The sequence below is a fragment of the Oryctolagus cuniculus genome, chromosome 14 (genome assembly GCF_964237555.1).
Source record: "Oryctolagus cuniculus chromosome 14, mOryCun1.1, whole genome shotgun sequence".
Classification (NCBI taxonomy): domain Eukaryota; kingdom Metazoa; phylum Chordata; class Mammalia; order Lagomorpha; family Leporidae; genus Oryctolagus; species Oryctolagus cuniculus.
In genome coordinates, this window is record NC_091445.1 from 85,962,234 (window position 1) to 85,983,846 (window position 21,613).

General features: G+C 36.9%; 1 protein-coding gene and 1 long non-coding RNA gene across 4 annotated transcripts in view; one reads left to right on the forward strand and one right to left on the reverse strand.

Moving 5' to 3' along the window:
- CWC27 (CWC27 spliceosome associated cyclophilin) overlaps window positions 1-21,613 on the forward strand; it is a 233,224-nt gene that overhangs the window by 201,777 nt on the left and 9,834 nt on the right. For all 3 annotated transcript variants that reach the window (XM_051853710.2, XM_002714061.5, XM_070056755.1), the window contains 2 exons: window positions 1,195-1,304; window positions 4,212-4,315. In XM_051853710.2, coding sequence (XP_051709670.1) covers window positions 1,195-1,304; window positions 4,212-4,315 — 214 coding nt within the window. The remainder of the gene's footprint in view (window positions 1-1,194; window positions 1,305-4,211; window positions 4,316-21,613) is intronic.
- LOC127492813 (uncharacterized) lies at window positions 9,087-20,686 on the reverse strand. Its single transcript, XR_007922597.2, has 2 exons — window positions 20,498-20,686; window positions 9,087-9,275 (listed from the first exon to the last, which is right to left on the reverse strand). It is a non-coding gene; the product is annotated as an uncharacterized lncRNA (long non-coding RNA).

Consider the following 21,613-nt stretch of genomic DNA (forward strand, 5'->3'; position numbering starts at 1 on the left):
TTCTGGTTTTTTATTTTTGTTTTGGTTAGCCAACATAGTTTTATTATGGGAATGTTTTATAACACACAGAATCACAAACTCTTATCCATCCAGCTTTGGGAACATATTAGGAAAATATTACACCTAGCATTTTCTAGTTTGAAGTAGAAGGGCTTCTTGTGTTAGCCCACTCCCCCATCCTAGTGTATTTTGCTTTTCTGCTTGTAACAGATATCTTTTTTTATCTTTTTTTTTTTTTATTTGACAGGTAGAGTTATAGACAGTGAGAGAAACAGAGAAAGGTCTTCCTTCCATTGGTTCATCCCCCAAATAGCCTTTACGGCTGGCGCTGCGCTGATCCAAAGCCAGGAGCCAGGTGCTTCTTCCTGGTTTCCCATGTGGATCAGGGGCCCAAGCACTTGGGCCATCCTCCACTGCCCTCCCGGGCCACAGCAGAGAGCTGCACTAGAAGAGGAGCAATTGGGACTAGAACCTGGTGCCTGTATGGGATGCCAGCGCTGCAGGCGGAGGATTAACCAAGTGAGCCACAGCGCCGGCCTGTAACAGATATCTTTAAAGATGGTCCACATGATCTTCATTGGAGGAAAATGCATATTATGAAAAAAATGCATGAATTTAAAAATTTCTTTGCACCAAAATAAACTTATCTTTTAATTCTAGTTTCCACTAACTTTTTGAAGTACCATCGTGTATACATATGAGAATTTGCAAAATGTTAGTATCTGCATTTTGGGGGGGGGGGGCTAAAACTGTATTTTACCAACCCAAAACTGTATTTTATGAACTTACGAGCCCAAGTGTTTACTAATCTTAACACAGAATTGTTGCAAAATCAAATCCATAGATTTGTTTCATAGTTTATACTTTAGCAAAAAAGTATTATCTGGTAACTATCCTAATGTATTTGTTAGATAATTTATATAATGTATTATAATCAAATGAGTACAATTTAGAACAAACTACAATAGTGCAGTATAGAATAAAGAGATTTATAAAGTTGGCTGGAAATTAACATATCACCTTCTATTTAGAAGATTGTTATGGAGCTAGTGGAGCATATTAATTTTCTTTGGAAATTAAATGAAGGAAACCCAAGACAAATTCTGAGCTCCTCTTCAGCAGAGGAGCGTACCCATAAGTGTGAATCTGCAGAGCCTTTTTGCACTCATTCTAAGAATCTCCCACCTTCTTCAGAGGAAGAAGCTGCTCCTGATGGTGCTGTTGCAGAATACAGAAGAGAAAAGCAAAAGTATGAAGCCTTGAGGAAGCAACAGGCAAAGAAGGGAACTTCCCGGGAGGACCAGGTAACTACAAAAACCAAAAGCTGTACCTAAGTCACTGCCTTTGAATTGTCCTTTGTGTGTTGCTAAATGGAGCCTAATTCAATTATGTAACCAGGGAATTTCTCTTAAAAATGAGAAAAGGATGTATTTGTATGGGGTAAGATGCCAAAGACCTCAGCCGTCTGAATGAAGGTCCTAATTCGGGAGTTCTTCCCAGATATTTTAGGTGAAAAACCCTGAAACTTCCAAGTTTCTACCTGGTATTCCTTTATCAAGCACAGGGTTTTTGTAAAGCCACTTGTCCCTAGGAACTCAGGTGGCAGCTCTGTGCAAGTGAAAATTATGAAATGAAGGCACGGTGATTGTGGGGACGAAAGGCTGTCTGCCAGCATCTCACATACTCACCAACCAGCTCGGCTGAGAATTGTGCACTGCCTAGAAACGAGACCCTTGGTCCGTGAGATGACTTTTAATGTAATAAAACTCTGTATATTGCAAATTATTCCTGAACCTTGAAGTAGCCATATGAAGAAATTGTCAGAAATCAAGGACAGAAAGAGATGGGAAGTTGGCTCAACAATTTGCGAGTCAGCTATATACATCAAATAGTACTTGGCATTCGATAAATCCGTTCTCTCCAGCAGCCCTGCATGTTGAAAAGTTAGGGGCAGACCGAAGTCATTTATTTTTGGCACTGCCATGTAAATATATGAAGACATGCCATTTTAGGCACATAAATAAAACAAGCAAAATATAAGTAAATTAAAGAGCCCAAGCCTAGATGGATAAATTAATCTAATCAGACACTGTATTATAAGTGACACCTAATTACTGGTAAGGACGGATCATGCATCAGTATTTAGCGTGAAAATAATCATAGGGAAGGTTCATCAAGAGTCTGGCATAGGAAATTTTAATTACAGAGAACTAATTTATATGCAATTTTCAAGAGAAGTGGCACATCAAATGAAATTAAGAGAAAGTGCATTATTACCTTGTTTTCATGGAGTCACAGAGTCTTCTGACTAGCAACCATGGTGACTATTCTATCAAAGATGCTAAGGATCATTCTTATGTGTATATTAATTTTTGCTCCCTCAAAGCAAATAATTGTTAAGGACCTAGCGTGTACCAGTAATCTCCGTATTTGGTGGCCAACAGGTGAACACATCCTTGCCCTGGAGATATATATTCAGATATGTAATGGAGAAATATTAACACATACACACAAAGTTTTGAAGGAAATATAGAAAATATTAATAATGATTATTCTGAGTGGTCAGCAGTTATTTTTGTTTTGCTTCTTTTTTCCAGTATTTCTGCAATTACTTTTTTTTATTATAAGCAAATACAATGAAAGCTTGTTATTGTTGATTTTAATGAGTAGTTTAAAAACAAGAGATGCTTTACTAATATCATTTGAAGAGCTTGGTCCTATAATCTGTACTCTAACAACAGATAAATTCTGTAAATTCTAACATACTACTTAGCCCTGAGGATGCCTATGATGATGTTATATAGGATTTATACATTTTTCCCAAAGTCATTTCATTCAGCAGCTATGGCCATGAGTATCTTTCCAGCTGTAGTCTATGTGGGCATTAAATTGTGAAATGGCTAAGGCACTTTTCACTATCAATATTTAACAACTACTTCCTTTGTTTCTTGCAATTATTTTGTCTTTATTGAGTTGTATTCTAGATTTTCAAAACCTACTTAATTTTTTCGTGGATTGTGGTCTTCATAATATTTCTAGGTAAATTCTGGAGCCTAAGAATGTGCTGTGACTAGTTATTCTACCTGTTATTCACATTTTGAATTCTTTCACACATCTGCTCCCTTATGAAAAATAAGGATTTTAATATTGAATTCAATATATCAAAATCTTCATTAGGCCCTTGATTTTTTTCATATGAATTTTATCCCATTTCACAATGATGTATGCATTAAAACAATAAAATAGAAAAAACATTTTTCTAGTCTGTGTTCTTTGCTCAAATTCTTGAGTAGACTATTAAGGTACAGCCAGGAGACAATGTGATTACAAAACTATAGCTACTTGTTGTTGCTTCTGGACCACAAAAGACATGGGAGCCAAGCAGGAACTCAGAACAACGTTCCCTACTCCATGTTTTGTTTTGTTTTTTACCATACCCAACATTGCCTTCACCATAGAATATGAAGCTTCATGTATATAATTTTTTAATAACAGTGTAATAGCATATTTGTTGCTTTTTTACAAAATGTATCTGCTTCCACTTCTCCATTTGTAATGAATAATGCTACTGTGCACATCTTACACAAGCCATTTTATGTGTTTCAGATTGTTATTTTAAAAGGTATTCCCAGCAATGGAATTACTGAAGCAGAGGACATGATTGGTTTAAAATTTATGATTCATGTCAACAACTTTCTAAAGACATTATTCCGATTTACCCAACTGCCAACAGTTAAATTTGTTAAATGAAAAATACTGTTTGTTGTCGGTGTTTTGTTTATGATTTTTTGTATCTTAGTGAATTACCTCCCTGTCTTGTGGACATTAAAAATTTAACTAGTAAGCATATATTTTTAAAAGCTGAAGAGTCTTCTACATAAGCAAATTTATGTCCTAAAATCAGAAAGTGGTGACCTATCGCTGAGGGAAGATGTCAGTGAAAATCCAAACAGGACAATGTCAAGGTTCATTAAGGTAATTGTACATCTTGAGAGCAGCTTCACCTTTTTCTTTCAAAATAAAACAGTTATCTGTTTTCTTTTCTACCAAATGTAAGTTTTTTAAATTATGTTTATCTCAATAAGAAATCAAATCAGTCAATAAATGAATAATAAATAGATATCTATTTTCTTTTCTACTAAACGTAAGGTTTTTTTTTTTAATTACATTTATCTTTATCAGAAATCTGAGCAGTCTAATTGTTATTTCAGACTCTTGCATTACTGAACCAGTTTAAATCTAAACTCACTCAAGCCATTGCTGACACTCCTGAAAATGACATTTCTGAGACTGAAGTGGAAGACGATGAGGGCTGGTAAGGGCTGTGCTATCTTTATTTTAACTAAGAACAAATGGGTTCACGGGAGCCGGGGTGGGCGGGTCACTGTGTCATCCTCTCCCCGCTCCTCACCATGCTTTCCAGTGTCATTATAGGACCTCAGCACCCTTTACTTCATTTCTGTTCAATATAAAATGAAATAAATAAACACACAGAGCCCTCGATAAACAATCACCTACCACATGCTTGGTGTCTTCCTTGTATTGTGCTATCCAGTAGAAAATGCACAAGAAATACATGACACTATTTCTGGCCCTAGCTTTCTAATATTATGAATATAAGATAAGACTCATGTTAAATAGTGAGGAAACAACCTTAAAAGACATCAATAATTTTTTAGACTTTTCCCACATTTTTGAGCTCCATAATCTTATTTCATAATCTTTCTCACTTCCCCTTCAAGTTTATGACCTGCAGGATCCTAGCAACATGTACATAGTTAATTTTATCTTTATCTTTGGATATGTTTCAGCTTTTAAACACACTGATAAGAAATAAAGAAATTAATGATATGTACTTGTCCTGTGCTTAGGACTTCATCCTATACTGGCAGAAAAAAAATAGGAGAAGAATTGTGTTTTCTCTTATCATACCCCTCTGTCCTCAAATTGACTTCTCGAGCAGTATATTAGGCCTCCCCACACCTAACTGCCTCCACCTCCCACTACACCCTGGCTCAGACACAGAGCTGCAAACAAGCTCGTGTATGACCCCCACACATGACTCACCCTCTGGAGCCTCTCAGCCATTCCATGTGCCGTCACCCCAGCCCAGAGCCCTGGCTTCAGTCCTCTCTGCCCAGCAGCCCCTCCCCTGCTGCAAAACCCTGGTCAAAACTCCCATGCTCCAGGAAACTAGTCAGCAACATTTGGTGAGCATTCACAGATCTGGAGGGTGGAGGGAGGAGGGCTGGAGTGCCCTTAAAAGCAACATAAAAACACCTATTCAGGAGAAACTCAATCATGTAAGACACTGCAACTGTATGTAAATGTAAGAGGTCTGAGGGCCTGGTGATTGGTATGGAACGGATCCTACCTAACCTAGGATCCAGAAAACAGTTGTGTATTTTCTCCACTAATTTATAGTTTCCGTGTGATCTGGGTTATGATGCCAATTTTTGTAGTTTCCTGCATCTCTTATGATTTCTCTTACTTAAATTTAAAGTTGCTTGGAGGCAGAAGCTGGTGCTTCCCGTGGTTCTGTGCCCAGGCTCTCAGTGGGTATTCACTGACCCAGGCAGATAAAGGCACACTGCATAGAAGTTTTGGTTTTTTATATGATTGGACAGGTTTAGTTTTATTTTGGATTCCTTACATGTCTCAAAATACTTTCAAATGTTTTAGGTTCAGCCACCATACAAAAAAATATTTTGCCAAGTCCTCTTCTCCTTATTTTTGAATCCATATGCATTTTTTAAGGAAATATGACCCATGTGTTTCTGATTCATTTACACTTAACTCATCAAGATGGTGTTTTGTAAGAGCAGTTTGATGCCCAATAAGTTTTTTTAACCTTTTTATAAGCTATTTAAGTCCTTTTTTATTGAACAGGAAAGTCACCAACAAATTCAAACCCCAAAAGTTTCATTTGAAACTCATAACCCACAGGACTCAAATTCACTTTCAACTTGGCAAGACCATTTAACTTTCCAAGGTTCTTCCTAGCCCTTTGGTTCAATATATGCTCATTTTGAAATGCTCATTATCTTCAAATCTCAATTAAGTGTTTTTAAAAATGCCAATCTTGTTTTTGATGGAATTTGACAATGCAATCAATACTTAATATCCTTATTAGAAAGTTAAACAAGGGGGAAAATTTCACCAGATTGGCAGTGGGGGTAGGGGGAGATCACTGGTCAATGGTGTTAGCTAATTCTCCAACTGTAAACAATAATAAGTGGTAAAGGAGGAGGAAATATGTTAAAGGAATTATTAGCAGGTCTTCTTGGAGTTCATTTTTGCTTTCAGCTTCCCTCCTACCAATCAAAGTTAGACTGCATCTCCAGAATGTTTTGTTATTATTTGTCATACCTAAAATTGAAAGAAAATACCTTCAGCGTTCAAGGCACAATGCCGAATCACATAAAATGCATATGGTCATTATGTAAAACCCTATTGGAACACAAGCCATTGAATTTTTGTAACCTGGTAAGCAACATCATTTCTGTTCATCAGTACGCCAGTTCAGCTTTATCAAATCACTGGTGACTTAGATCCTCTCTCATAACGTATGTTCTACCCAGGAAGGGAGTCTTGTATGCAGCTTGACTTACAGCAAATCGTGGGAGTGCATGGCATGTGCATGTGTGTTGTGCATAAATCACATGGTTCCCAGACTGTTTTGCAGGTCACGGTTCCTGCTTTTCTAAGAAGTAAGAGTCAGCCAGTGTGCTGTACTACACTGTCAGGGTCTGTTATCTGAGGTAAAATGATCGCTTCTAAGACATTTTTATGTGTCCACATGAGTGGCCACACATTGAGGGATCATTTTCATTTTCTGTCAAGATAGAAACCATTACCAATTTGTTATGTTTTCTTTTACTTGGCAAACTATTTTATTTGCATTTTTGGCTGAGCTGCTGTATTGGCATGGTATACAACAGACATTTGGGTACCATTCAGCAGCATTCTATTTTTTCTGAAAAAAAAAAAAAGGAAAAAGGTGGGAGAGGGGAGAGAAAGAAAAGAAATATGATTCTATTGTAAACAGTATGAATGGTGTTTGATAATTATTCCCAGATTCCACTGTCTAACAAGGCATTTAAAGAAGTGTTATTAGGAGATCTATGCTGAAATGCGTGAAGGAAATTTTTGCCCAGAATTACTGGGATTCTTCCTTTGTTCCTTTCTATCCTAGCAGCAGTTGGTAGCAGTGAAGGCATGAGATTCTAGTTGAGCAGCTAGCGGAGTTTCTTTGCCATTGTGTTCCTTAGTCCCATGGCATCACAGACTCCTACAGCCGCAGAACCCTTCTCCTCCAGCATGTATTTCATATGGAGGAAGCATCAGTCAGAGGACTCATGTGACCACGTGGATGAAGTCCGTGTACCAGCTGAGGTTAGGTTAGATAAAGCCTGGTTAGTTCCCCAAACAGATTTTGAGAGAGCTGTGCCTAACAAGGCAGAGGGGAGTCTTCTAAAAGGAAAGGCACCAGCTCATCACACAGCAGTGTCATCACTTCCAAGGGAAGGGGAGAACGAAATCTCTCAGAGTAGATTACTATCTTGTGAACATTAGCTAGTCCATTGAAAACTTCTTTCCAAGTTGTTAAATTTACTGTTGCCTTCAGACTTTACAACAAAATATACATTGTAAAACATTAAACAGTATAAAGGCCTGCCTTCTGTCCTGTCTCATTTTTTCTCATCTTCTCCCCTATACACACACTTTCATCCATTGTACCTACAATATTCAGTGTTATAATAATTTAAAGAAATACTACCAATTACATGGTTGCCTCAAGAAAATATTTATCAATTATTATATAAGTAAAAGATGTTCACTGCAGAAAGATCAGAATATAAAACACCCTGAAAAGAAATAAGTTAAAATCATCTTTGGTATCAAATTCTAAGATAAATACTATCAATCTGTATGTATTAATTTACATTGTTTATGCTAAATCTATAAAAGCATGTTCATACTGTTTATACTTATTAATAGATACTTCTGTACACATACATATTTGAAGCAGAAATGAGACCACCTAGTACTCTAGTTAGAACTTGCTCTTTTCCTTCAGCAACATTAGTGACTGCTTCTCCCTGTCATACATAATTTTGTTATGTAATTTCTCTATTTTGGATTTTCACCTTGAAGCAATTCAATTAATGGGATGACCCACAAATGTACCTGACTGTGTTGTTGGGTATTTAGGCTCTTTCCAGTTTTTCTTATTATAAACAAACCATGCTGGAGTGGACATCCTTGTATCTGTGTCCTTGCTATTTTCTCAGGATACATTTCTGAAGCTGGAATTGCTTAGTTAGTGAGCATGCATGTTAGGCCTCTGCTAAATATATTCAAATGGTCCTTCCAAAATGTCATTCCAATTTATATTCCCAAGTAATTATCATTTCAGACTTGCCTTAAGGGCTATTAGATTCTCAAGAATTAATTCAGGGTCTTTATAGTATTTAGTGAAAGAGAATAATGCTAGAAGAAATGCACTGACTTTATAATTTTAAAAAACATACACATGCAGTCTGGTTTGCTTCTGTTTTTAATAACACTGTGCACGTTTCAGTACAGCCTCTCAGGGGCCTCATCGCTAAGTGACCCTGTTCTCGGTTCTGAAACCTTTCCTAAAATAATCCTGTTAGAACCTCTGCCTCTGAATTTTTTTGTTTTTCAGTTTTATTAGTGCACCTTGGCTTGTGTTGAAAATTAGTTTTATGAATCAGTCAAGACAGTTTGTTTCTGCTAGAGATTGGAGTTCTGAAAAAAACAAGGTTTGGCTCAAAGTTTTAAAGCCATCTTCTGCAGATAGAATAATATAGAAGCAATAAGTACCAGTTGTGTGATTCCAAAACCGTGATATTTTAATAATGCAGATGTAAAAAATAATAAGATTATTGACTTTTACACTCAGTCATGTCTCATTGTAAGATAGCATTAGAGAACATAGCTTCATCTCATTGCCTATGCTGACAAAACTTTAAACACCTTTAACATGGAATACACACTGTAATTTGTGTGTAATTTGGTCATATAATGAGTGAAGGGGTGCAGTGACAACAACTGAATGTTTGAGTAGCAGTCCTCCCTTTATTCAAGCAGGATACTGCCAGGCATGGGTGACAGGTTGGGGTGGGTGAACACAAACATAGCTAGAAGAATGAAGAAGCATGAAGGCTGGGTTAGTCAAGGGAGCAGTCGTCTTCACACTTCATTGATAGCGCGACAGCGTGCCTCCAGTTTTGGGACCCTTGGCACTCCTGAAAATTATTGGAAACCCCAAAAAGTGTTGTTTAAGTGGAGGATAGTTATCAATGTTTCCCTCATTAGAAATTCAAACTAAGAAGCTTCAAATCTCTTTAAAATAATTGTATGCACATAACATGTTTACATAAATAAAACACTGATGAAAAATGATTAGATCTACAAAACAGAAAAATTTAGTGAGGAGGGTGCTATTGTTTTACATTTTTCTTTTTGATCTCTGAAGTCTGGCATAAAAGGAATACTTGGATTCTAATATCTGTTTCACTCTGTTTTGGATTCTCTGAAGAATCTCAGGAGAGAATGGCAGTGGCCACCCAGTGGCCAGCTGGGACCTTGCTGTCATTCTGTCCCTTATTTAAATTCTCAGAGTGCTTGCTGTGTGCTGTAGGATCACATCCACAAATGCACCGTCTTCACAGGGTCTCTCTCCTGCTCTTCACAATCTCCTTGTACCTCTCCTGGGCTTCCTTTTTCCAGTCTCCCTCCAGATAATCAGAGCTTCCCTTTCAGTGTTGTGCCCTGCACTTCCTGCAACTGCACCCACGTTCAGAGCCACGCTGTGGTAGCAAAGAGAGGGAGAGAGCAACAGCGTTGGGGCACACGCCCTGGGGGCCGCCTCCTCAGAACTAGCGCCAACACTCCCCTTTTTCTCCTTTGAAGATTCCCAAATCTACACTGTGCTGCTAATCCTTTAAGAGTTATGCATTTCTCACTCATTTGTGCAGGATGTCTCATTTACTTCAGATGCTACCTCTTCAGTTTTATTTTTATTTTTTCTAGAAAATTCAGATGGCTCTGAATTCTTCTTAGCATGAATCACTTTTTTTCTTTAAAAAGAAATGTTTCTTAATAGTTATCACTGGACTGTCTTTAAAGTAGTGTTTGTGGAAAGCACTGTACCTTGATAAGCCTCCCAGGCTGAAGAACAGTACCTTAGCAGCATCCTCAAATCACAGGCAGTGTCAGCAGTCTACTGTGCCTGAGAGAAGGGCGCGGGGAGCCTGAGTGCTGTTGAGGCGCGGTGCCTGGTGTGACCTGCCTCCAGGATCTCTTAACAGCCTTCAGAGAAGCCCTGCTTATGTGAGCTGCGCTTAGCTCCGTGTGGAGCTTCAGAAGGCCTGAGATTCAGATTCTTTTTACATGGTCTGTGTGGACCAGAGGAAGCTGCAGCACAGAGGCAAAGGAAGCCTGGAGGTCACAGGGATGTTGGCACGGAGCACAGACCTCTGCAGGGATCTGGATTGCTGTGGGTTTAGAGAGGTGCAGAGTACCGCAACTGAGAGGTGGCTCATAATAAGATGATATCTGAAGCCTTAAACCAAGTGAATAAAGCATGTTTGGCTCCATTCATCTGAATGAAGCAATACTGGTAATTCATGAGGTCAAAAGAAAAGTGTGTTTTGTTGTAAAAGTTTGTCACTAAACAATCTTTAAAGAAGTTGATCTATTTTTTATTCACTAATTATAAAATACTCCTCCTTGTTCTTCTTGCCAAGACTAGGAAGCCCTTTAATATTAAAATTTCAACTAAGTGATCAACTGCAAGACCAGCATTCAGCTCTCAGCTTTATGGGGAGTACTGTTTTCAGTAGTTACTGTAATTGTGCTATGTGTATCCTTTACTGGAGCTCTAGAACTTTTATTTAGACATCAACCTTAATTCAGAAGCTTCTCTTATTTCCCACCATATAGGTAAGTGGTACTGTTTACTTAACGGTTCAGATAATGAGTCATGTGTACTCAGTGAACTGCTGTTATCATGCAACCCTTATCCCTGTTTATTAGTTAAGAACTCTGGATAGTTTTTTTTCCTATAATGTGCTTTGAGACATATTATAGGGACTGTGGCAAGTAATTGTTAATCCCCAAGCTATATATTATATGAATACTTACCATCTGATGAAACTAAAATCTTTCAATGGCATGAAAACTGCAGCATAATATTTATGGTTCAATTTATTCTGATAGATCCAAGTAATTCAGTTTGAGTATTTTGAAAACTATTCTTATTTCTTGTAAGTGTTTTTAATGTAAATAATTTGTGAGGTGTGGAATGTGGAAAAAAGTGAGATGTGACGTTTATCCCCATTGATTTATCATCTAATATCCTAAGTGAGATAAGATATCACTGTAAGGAAGGTTTCTACTTAGAACAGATCTTGGGAGTAAATTATGAAGTGCTTTCACGGTCATTGGCAAGAAACCTTGCATTCACATAGGACTCTTAACTCTTCTGATGTGGTTTAATCCTTCACAAGCTTGGGTCCAATGTCATGAGATGTGGTTGGTAGTCACACACTGGGGACAGGAACCCAGGCCTCTTGACTAGTGTTCTACAATGCCTCTTGAATATTTGTTATATATTTACTTGACCAAAGTGAGGCTTATGAACTCTACTATTACTTTATTCAAGTTTGAGTCTGTGTAGGTCAATTCACTACATTAGAACAAATGGAATCCAAATAAAGGTTGAAAATGAACAAATTTGCTCTGCCCCAAGTGGCATTTATATTTTTAGAGGTTTTTTTTTGGGGGGGGGGGTTGACATTTCTGAAGTTACTTAGATGTGAAATCTCTTCATTTCTTTTTAACCTTCTTATTAAATATTTTTAGCCAACTATCAGTTTAGATTAATTAATAAGATTATAAAAAAATAACAGAATAGGAACCACTTACACTTAACTTTAAGGTAAGTATACTTCCTTTTCATGTATATTTGTTCTAACTCTTCTGCATGTAGTAAGGAACTGTTCATTCTTGAAGCAGATATTTGCATGTGCTGTATTTCACGTGCCCTGCTAAGGCCATTATCCTATCTCTTCTCATGTAACCTTTACAAAAGTTCATAGGACTCATAGGTTAGAAACCAGCTGGGGTAGAATTCCTACAGCTCCACCAGAAAATTAGTTTTATTCCCATTGTATAAGTGAGGAACTGAAGGAAATCAGGCTATTCACCCAAGATCACACAGTAGTAAATAATGGGGTCATCTGTCGCTCTTAAGAGCCCATGATGCTTCTAGAACACAGGCTTCTACCAACAGTGATTCCACCCTGAAGCTCTGATCTTTAGAACAAATGGGAAGAAATCAGCTTGACTTTCAACAGCCTTTGATCCTAAATAATTTCTTGTGGTGCTAGTTTCGGCAGATATTACACATTCACATCTTTGGACAACTTTCCTCTTTTTTTATTTTTTAAAGAAATGTACCTTATGGAGGTGTCCTCTAAAGCAGTCATGCTTCTTTTGGCCATGGAGAATTCTGAGACTAGACCCCACTCTGTAGTCCCACATATTGAATTCTCACCCAGTTGTACAATGGGCTGTCTAATCAGATTGTCTGGGTTCATATCCGTCTCTGACAGTGATAGTTGAATGAACTGAGTAAGCAGCCTAACTTCTAAGCATTAATTTGTTCACCTGTGAAGTGGAGATTACAATACCTACCACAGAGTTATTTTTATAATTGATTAGGAAAATTCATGTTAAACACGCAGTACAGGGTCTGATTCTTAGAAAAAGCTCGGGAAATATTAGATGTGAGAGAGGGAGGGAGGCCATGGTACCTGGCAGAGTATTGGTAAGTTTTGACATGTTACGTAAGCATTACAAACTAAAAGTTCTGAATTAAACTGGCAAAACATTAGTTGTATAGTTCCTTTGATCTAATAACCTCAAAGAAAATAATATAGGAATAAAAGGCAAATAGTAATGTATTTCAGTTATATTATCTGTGACCCAGAGGAAAAGTGGACATATTCAATTAAATTGGCTAATACTACTCCTCAGTGTTTTTTTTTTTTTTTCTTCAAAGGTCTCTTTATTTTTAAAGTCAGAATTATGGAGAGAGAAGGAAAGACAGAGAGATCTTTCATCCTGTGGTTCATTTCCCAGATGGCCACGACAGCCAGGGCTGTCCCAAGCTAAAATCAGGAGCCAGGAGCTTCATCTAGGTCTCCCCCATGAGTGGCAGGGGCCCAAGCACTTTGGACATCTTCCACTGCTTTTCCCAGGTCATTAGCAGGGAGCTGGATCTGAAGTGGAGCATCCCATGTGAGATACCATCATCCCAGGCAGTGGCTTTGCACGCTATGCCACAATGGCAGCCCCTCACTAGTTCTATTTTATAAAATGTTGAGTAAGGGAGAAAAGTATAGCCTTTTTTAAAAATACAGCTGAATCCAGATTATGAAATACTGAGTCTGGTAGAGTTTAGCTAACGAATTTATCATTCATGGAGAAACAGGAAGAGATTGGACAAAATTACCTTTTCTGTATTGGGGTTACAGTCATGGATTATAGATTTTTCTCCCATCTCTGTCTCTTTCTTTCTCTCTCTCCCTCCCTCCCAGTCTCTCTCATTTTCACTGACAAGATCATTGTGGAACACAAAAACACTGTGCAAGGATAAGTCATTTATTTCTATTGGAAAAAAAAAAATTAAGGAGTAAAGATTCTTGGGATTGGTATGAGGTAGTAAAAAAGCCATTCCTCCATAGTTGTTATAGATAGCAACAAAGCAAGTGCAGAATACTAGTTGCCATTGTACGCTGGCAACCAAGAAATTATCAACAAGCATTCTGATAACCAGATCTGAGAGAAAGTTAAATTATACTTAAAGTAAGATAGAAAAACCCAGGTAGTGGCCGGCGCCGCAGCTCACTAGGCTAATCCTCCGCCTTGCAGCGCTGGCACACCGGGTTCTAGTCCCGGTTGCCCCTCTTCCAGGCCAGCTCTCTGCTGTGGCCCGGGAGTGCAGTGGAGGATGGCCCAAGTGCTTGGGCCCTGCACCCCATGGGAGACCAGGAGAAGCACCTGGCTCCTGCCTTCAGATCAGCGCAGCACGGCGGCCATTGGAGGGTGAACCAACAGCAAAGGAAGACCTTTCTCTCTGTCTCTCTCTCACTGTCCACTCTGCCTGTCAAAAAAAAAAAAAAAAAGAAAAAAAAAGAAAAACCCAGGTAGTAACATTCCAAGTGAAATATGAGAGAAGAAAATGCATAACTTCTACATGGTTGCTTGCATTTTTTTAAAGGTAGTTATAAACAATTTGTTTTTTCTTACACAGTTTTTAAATGAAACTTCTAATTGTCATACTATTTTTTTCAAATAGCCTGATTGTTTATAATGTATGTTCAAGATGTGAACATTAAAAAGGGAGAAATCACTAGTAATTTCATATTCCATAGATAATCATTAATGGTTTTGTCTATCTACCCATATTTATTATCTATTTATTATTTATTTATCTGCCATATTTATTTTCCCTTTTCTCTCTTTTCAATATTTTATCAAAAGTTTTACACCATTAAACATTCTTTTGTAGCATCTCTTTTGATGACTATAATATTCCATCACACGAATATAGCGTAATTGAACATGTGTCCTTTTTTGGAAAGATTTATCTCATTTTTAATCAGAAGTCTTTAATTAATGAGTGAACCTGTAGTTAAGTATTTGTAAATACACTGGGATTTCCTTAGGCCAAAGGATGTGACACTGCTGACTTAGGCAGTCTTTTTTGTTTTTAAATTGTAACTGAGATATAATTTACAAATGAGAAAACAGTTACCTGTTCACTTGGATGAATTTTGACAATCATGTATCCCATGAAAACACCATCAAAATAAGATACAAGCATTTACATCACCACCGGAAGTTCCTTCACACTCTTGGCCAGCTCGTCCCCCTTCAGCTCCAGTATGCCTTGGGTCAAGTTTTTGCTAGGTCCCATTCTAACAAGTTGAATCATTTATAGCTAAACAGCAGTCTACAAAGTCATTAATTTTTCCTGACACTCAATATTACGTGAGTATGTGTGTGTTGTAATCTATTTTACATAGCAGATATGCATATATTTGCAAATGCCTACCTTGTGTTAATTTGTATTTCTTTGCTTACTAGTGAAGTTGAACCTTCTCAGTGTTAACTGGCCATCTATATTTCACTGATGTGCTTGCTAATTATTTAGTCCATTATGTTTACATATGTCTCAGTGATTTGTAAGTGCTCTTAAATGTTAAGGATAATATTTTTGTTTAAAATATTTTTACCAGTTTGTCCTTGCCTTACGATTTGTTTACGGGGGTTTTGTTCCTTTGCATTGCCAAATTTGCCAATTGCTTCCTTCATGTTTTCTGCTGTCTTTGTAAACTCAAGATTATATAAAACTCTAGTTATATCTTTATCCAGTATTTTATGGTGTTATTTTTAATTTACCTCAAAAATTCACCTGGATTTTATGTGGTATAGTGTATTAGGTCAATATTGTAACTTGATTTTTTTCCAAATTGCTTACCGCCACAGCCCTGTGTTTCCCACACTGATGTTAAAAGTGTTCTTTATCATAGAAGGAGATCTGATGTATATTTTGAGTCAGTTTTATTATTTTTAGATTGGGTTTTGATTTCCTTTCTTTTTACCTATTCTGGTACCAGTACCTCATGGGTTGATTCTGGGAACAATATAACACTGTTTAGTGTCTGGTAAGGCAAGTTGGACCTTTATTGTCCTACACCTATATTTTTACTTTGGAAGCTTAACTGAGGGGATATGTGCTGCATTCTTATTTTCTTTTAGCTATCCACACCTGGAAAAAACTTAAACAATAGACCGTGGAATCAATGAAAAGGCTCCATTATTTAACAGGTGGCCACTACCTGAATTGTAGACCCAGTGCCAAGAAGGAAATAATTAGTCTAAAAAAACGGCTCAACTGAATTTTTGAAGTAAATTAAAAATAAAACCATAAAACCATAAAAATACTGGAGAAAGATATAACTAGGATTTTATAAAATCTTGGGTTTACAAAGACTGACAGACCCTTCAAAGTAATGGAAAAGATCACATGTGGAAAATAAATAGCATAAGGAATGAAAAAGAATGAAACCTAACATGTTTGATTGCCATTTTCTGGTAAAGGTATATAAATGTTTTTATGAGAAGTTTGATCAGAAGTTTTTCCATCTCCTTGGTAGACTGAACAAAAGCACAAGGGATTAGCAAAGTCGCAGAGGAGAGACACTCTCAAATCCTTCTGTTTTACCTGGTGTGAATCCCCAAGACAACTGTGGCAGTCACATTTAAACGCAAGCCACAAATTTGTATCCCAGATAAATTTGTTAATCTTTCAACTGCATGCCATTTTGAATTATGAATATCCCTTCTCCTCTCTAGTATTAATACAGATAATCAAATTAAATGTAATCATAATGTTCTGTTCTGTGTGTGCACATAAAATTCAGTTTACCAAGATAAGTAAAATGTTGAAGTTGGGTTGTTTTTTTAGTGAAATAAAAGTTAAAGTAAAACTCTCACTTTCACTAAACACTGACACAGCATTAATCTCCTTTAAACCTATAAACTAAATGTTGTTACTTTGCCCACATTATATGGACAGATTCTGAGGCACAGAAAGATTAAGTAACTTGGTCAAGAGCTCATAGCTGGGAAGTCATAGACCTCAGAGATAGCCAGTCATGCTAGCCTCCAGTGTTGATTCTATGTTTTGTTTTTTTTTTTTTCAAAAGCATTCTCTCTTATTTGTGATTTTGTATTACTTATATGTAATATCACATTTTCTGCTCAAAAAAATCATTACTGGTATATGTGGTGAAACTTAACCCCTCCGTATTTCATGATTTTATATCTATATAGACTGACATCATTGGTTCTGCTACCTACGCAACAATTTCCATAAATGAGCTAGTGTGCATATTTCTGTTATTTTCCAATAAATTGGTGGTGGTATTTTTTTCTGTTTTTGTCTTAAGTGTAGTAAAAAGGCCAAAGAAATGACTTCAGGATTTTATTAACTCTCAATCAAAAATCATCTAGCCCTTTTTAAATCATGGAAGATATTAAATTGATATCCCTAATATTATATTCCCTTATTTAAGAATTAAAATTTAGAAAGTTACATAGAAGCTTGTTTAACTGAACAAGAAGTTCCTACCACATTTGCCTGTAATTTTTCATTGGAATATAAATAGTGGAGTGGTTTTGAGTATGGGATTTCGACCTGAATTTGAATCCCAGCTTAGAAATTTACTAGCTGTGTGATCTTAGGCAAATTATATACGCTTTCTATCCCTGTTTTTGAAAGTGTAAACTGAGGATAATAATATCACCTTCTTGGTGGGTCAAGCTGTGGATTAAATGAGATACTATTTTTAAAGGTTTTAGCAAGGTGTCTGGAACAATCAGTACTCAATGAATGCTTTTTTAAAATATAATCTCCAATTTTATCTTTGTTATTTTTAAGAACTAACTTCTCTATACTTGACCACTGTCAGTAAATCTATCAAGATGATGACTGGAATTTATAGTATTTCTATAATATTTGATGGCTTTTTATGATCTTTTCTTAATTAACCCATAATAACTCGTAAGGGCTTGTTTACTTCCTGTCATAGTTCTTAACATTCTGAGGTAAAACAAATTTGAGATTTTGTATTTTTTTTTTCAGTAGACAGTAATACCTCATTAATAAAATATTGTCTGTCCTTGAGGCTGCTACTAATAAAGAAAAAAAAAGGGAGTGGGGGAGGGAGCGCATTTAAAGAAACATCCCTTGTTTTAACTATAAAAGAGGAGAATCATCACTTTGGAGAGCATAGGATTATAAGCTCAGTGTAATATAAATGTTTTTATTCCATTTCTCCCACCTAGCCAGTTTCTAAGGTAGTGAAAAAATGAAGCAAGAAGGATTACGATTATAGACTAGCATCCCTGGTTAGTGTTCATTTTCTGCAAGACTATAAATAATGCTGCAGAAGACCAACGTGGTTCTTTATAAATAGGTCCTTGTCGGAGTTGCTGGCCCTGGGACGGTGATTATTTTAATTCTAAGCTCTCCATCCAGTCCCTGAAGTCAACTCATATTCTGTCTTTTTCTTCTAGGAGAAGAAAGTCTGTCTCTGTTAACACAGTACTTTCATACAGGGTACCCTAAAGTCAGTTTCTGTCATGTTGGGGAAGTCTGCTTTGTTCACAGATCTGTTTTGAGAGGGACAGGCAGATGGCCACATACTCCGCCGCTTACCAGGCCATTTATAGTGGGAACACCATCTTTCCTAGGTTTTTCTCTTAGACCATGGCCATAGATTAAATGGTATTGGCTGAGCAGTTGTTTAAACCCCAGGGCAGGTGTAAGAATGCACATTACAGATTTATTCTGGAAAGCCTCTTAAATCTTACCACCTGTGTCCTGCTAAGTGCTAAGCATGTTAGATAGGCAAGAAAGCCAAGAAATTGTACACAGTTCCCCTGTTGCTGAAGATATTATGAAAATTACATCTCTCATGTTTAGTCCAGCAATACTCAATATTTACTAAAGAGACTTTATGAGATGAGGAATTTGTTTTAAATAAGGGAAACAACAGACATTTTCTAGAATTGACTTTTCAAAACCCCAAACTGAGGGGGCAATATTAACATTCCTTTAGCATATAGAACAAAGGAGATTTTTCCATGTTAGTGGTGAACAGTGAAAGAAAATCTGCTGGTTTTCATCTCTGTTTTCTTTTTCCAAGAGCTGGTGTCTATTTGCTTCATTGCCTGGTTTCCCTAGTGTTCTATTTTTCTATCCTTATTTTTGTTTGGTCAAGCATGTTAGACATTTTTGTTTCTATTTTTCTCCAATTGTGAATTTTTAAATCTCTATTCTAAGTTTTTTTTTTACCAATTCTGTCCATATTTTTCCTTGTTTCATTCAAGGCACTGTAATTCCCATTCTGAGTCTTTTTTAAACTTTTCTTTCCTCCCATGATTTCTTCCTGCTCACTGTCCTGTGCCACCCTGCTGTTCTGGGCATGAGTTGTGCCAGTGACCTCATTTTCCAGGACTTTGTTTTTGTTGTTGTTACATTCTTTGATCTCTGGGCTCATTCCTGTTTTGTCTACCCATCTGTGTCTTCTCATATGAGTTACTGTGATGTCTACTAGTCCCTTCATATTTTTAAAAAATTCACACTTTTTAAATATGTACTTGTACTTAAAGCATCTGATTTCCTAACTCCTAAAGAAGCTTTGAATATTTTGAAACGAGAACACTAAGTTAGTAGCCAGTGATGGTGAAAGCCCTAAAACTAAATATTCATAAAGTTTTTTCCTAAAAATTATATTTTATACTTAAAATTTAGATATAAAAGCATCCAATTGATAGTTTCAAACCTTCTAGAAATCATAAGGAAATACCCAAAGGTTTAAGCAAAGCAGCATTTGCATTTTAAACAACAGCAAAAGTGAACTGAGAATCAAAGAAAAGAAAAAAAATAGTTGTGACTTTTGAAGTTAATGTCATTATTCTAGATGTGGGCGTTTGGGCAGTAGTTAAGATGCCACTTGGGAGCTACGTGGGATGCCCATATTTCATCTTGGAGTGCCAGGGTTCAAGTCCCAATTCTGCTTCCAAGCCTAGCTTTAAGCTAGTGCACACACTAGGAGGCAGTAGGTCATAGGTCAGTTATCTGAGTCTCTGCCACCAATGTGAGAGAACTAGATTGATTTTTAGGCTCCAGGCTTCAGCCTGGCCCAGCCCCCAGCTGTTTGGAGCATTTGAGGCATGAACCAGGAGATGGAAGATCTCAACCTTTGTCCCTCTGCCTTACAAATACATTTTTTAAATTAAATAATACTTAAAAAAAAAAAGAAATACTGAGTTACAACATGAGTTTGTTTTTTTTTTTTTTTTTTTTTGCTGTTTTTAAGATTTATTTACTTATTTATTTGAAAGGCAGAATTAGAGAGAGAAAGAGAGAATGAATCTTCCATCCACTGGTTCACTCCTCAAATGGCCACAATGGCCTGGGCTGGGCGAGCTGACACCAGGAGCCAGGAGCGTCTTCTGGATCTCCCATGTGCATGCAGGGCCCAACCACTTGGGCCATCCTTCTCTGCATCCCCAGGCTCATTAGTAGAGAGCTGGATTGGAAGTGCAGCAGTCAGGACTTGAACAAGGGCCCACTTGGAGGCCTACCTTGCAGTTGATAGCTTGACCTGCTACACCACAATGCCTGCCTCAAGTTGTTCTTTTTTAAAAACGTCATTATTCCTGAGATACTTAATTTTAATTCATTTAAAATGAATCTTGAATTTTGTGGTTTTGTGTTTTTGTGATTTCTTAAATTTGTATCTTGTTGACATGGTTAACAAATTCCCCAGAAACTATATTGGTCTCTATTATTCATTAGCAGCAAAAGTATCTGTAAAAGTACCAGTCATATTTAGGCTTCCAAGTTTTCTAGCCTAGGAACTGAAACTGTGGCTGCAGCTTGATAACCAACTGTGGTCTTCAGTAGCTTCTCCTTGGTTGTTTATCTGTAAATTGAAATAGAGGAAACCCAAGTTATTTGCAGGTATAGAAAATTTAAGGCTAGCTAATAGAAGTTCTGATTGTTCAGCACTGTAGCCAGATATAAAACAAATCCACAAAAACCAGCAGTTGCTCTGAAATAACCATTTAGAAAATAAATTTTTTAAAGGAATCTTATTCACCAAATATAAATTTTCTGGCAACAAACAAGGAATTATCAGAAGCTCTGTTAAGAAAATTTTCACCTATTATAGAGATAGATACATAGGTATTCCATTCCTAAAATATTTTTTAAAAATGTTTATAAAGATTTATTTATTTTGAAAATCAGCATTACAGAAAGAAAAGGAGAAACAGAGAGAGATCTTCCATCTACTGGTTCACTCCCCCAGATGGCTAACAGCCAGTTGGTTATCAGGCCGAAACCAGAAGCCAGGTAGAAGGAGTTTCTTCCAGGTCTCCCACATGGCTGACAGGAACCCAAACACTTGAACCATCTTCCGCTGCTGTCCCAGGCCATTAGCAGGGAGCTAGATCAGAAGTGGAGCAGCTGGGACACAAACTGTTGCCCATGTGGGATACTGGCATCACGGGCTATGGCTTCATCTGCTACACCGCAACATGGGCCCCTAAACTTTATTAAGATAACGTGCCTTTTCCACAAACTTTTTTTTTTTTTTTTGAGATTTATTTATTTATTTGAAAAGTAAAGTTCTAGAGAGAGAGAGAGAAACAGAGAAAGATCTTTTGTCCCCCAATTCATTCCCCAAATGGTAGGAAGTATTATGCCTGTGTATGTATAGTTGTTATTGATAAGCTATAAAGTTACAGGTAATTATTGATTATTTTTCTTTTTGCCTCATAGATTATCTTACTTTGGAAAAGAAAAAAACACAAAAACAATTAATGTATATTATGTTATGAGTGTTATATAATACAATAATATTTCTGTTATCCTTGGCTCTACAAGTAGTTTCAGCCTTTTGAATGACTTAGAGTGTGCTATAGGAAAGACATT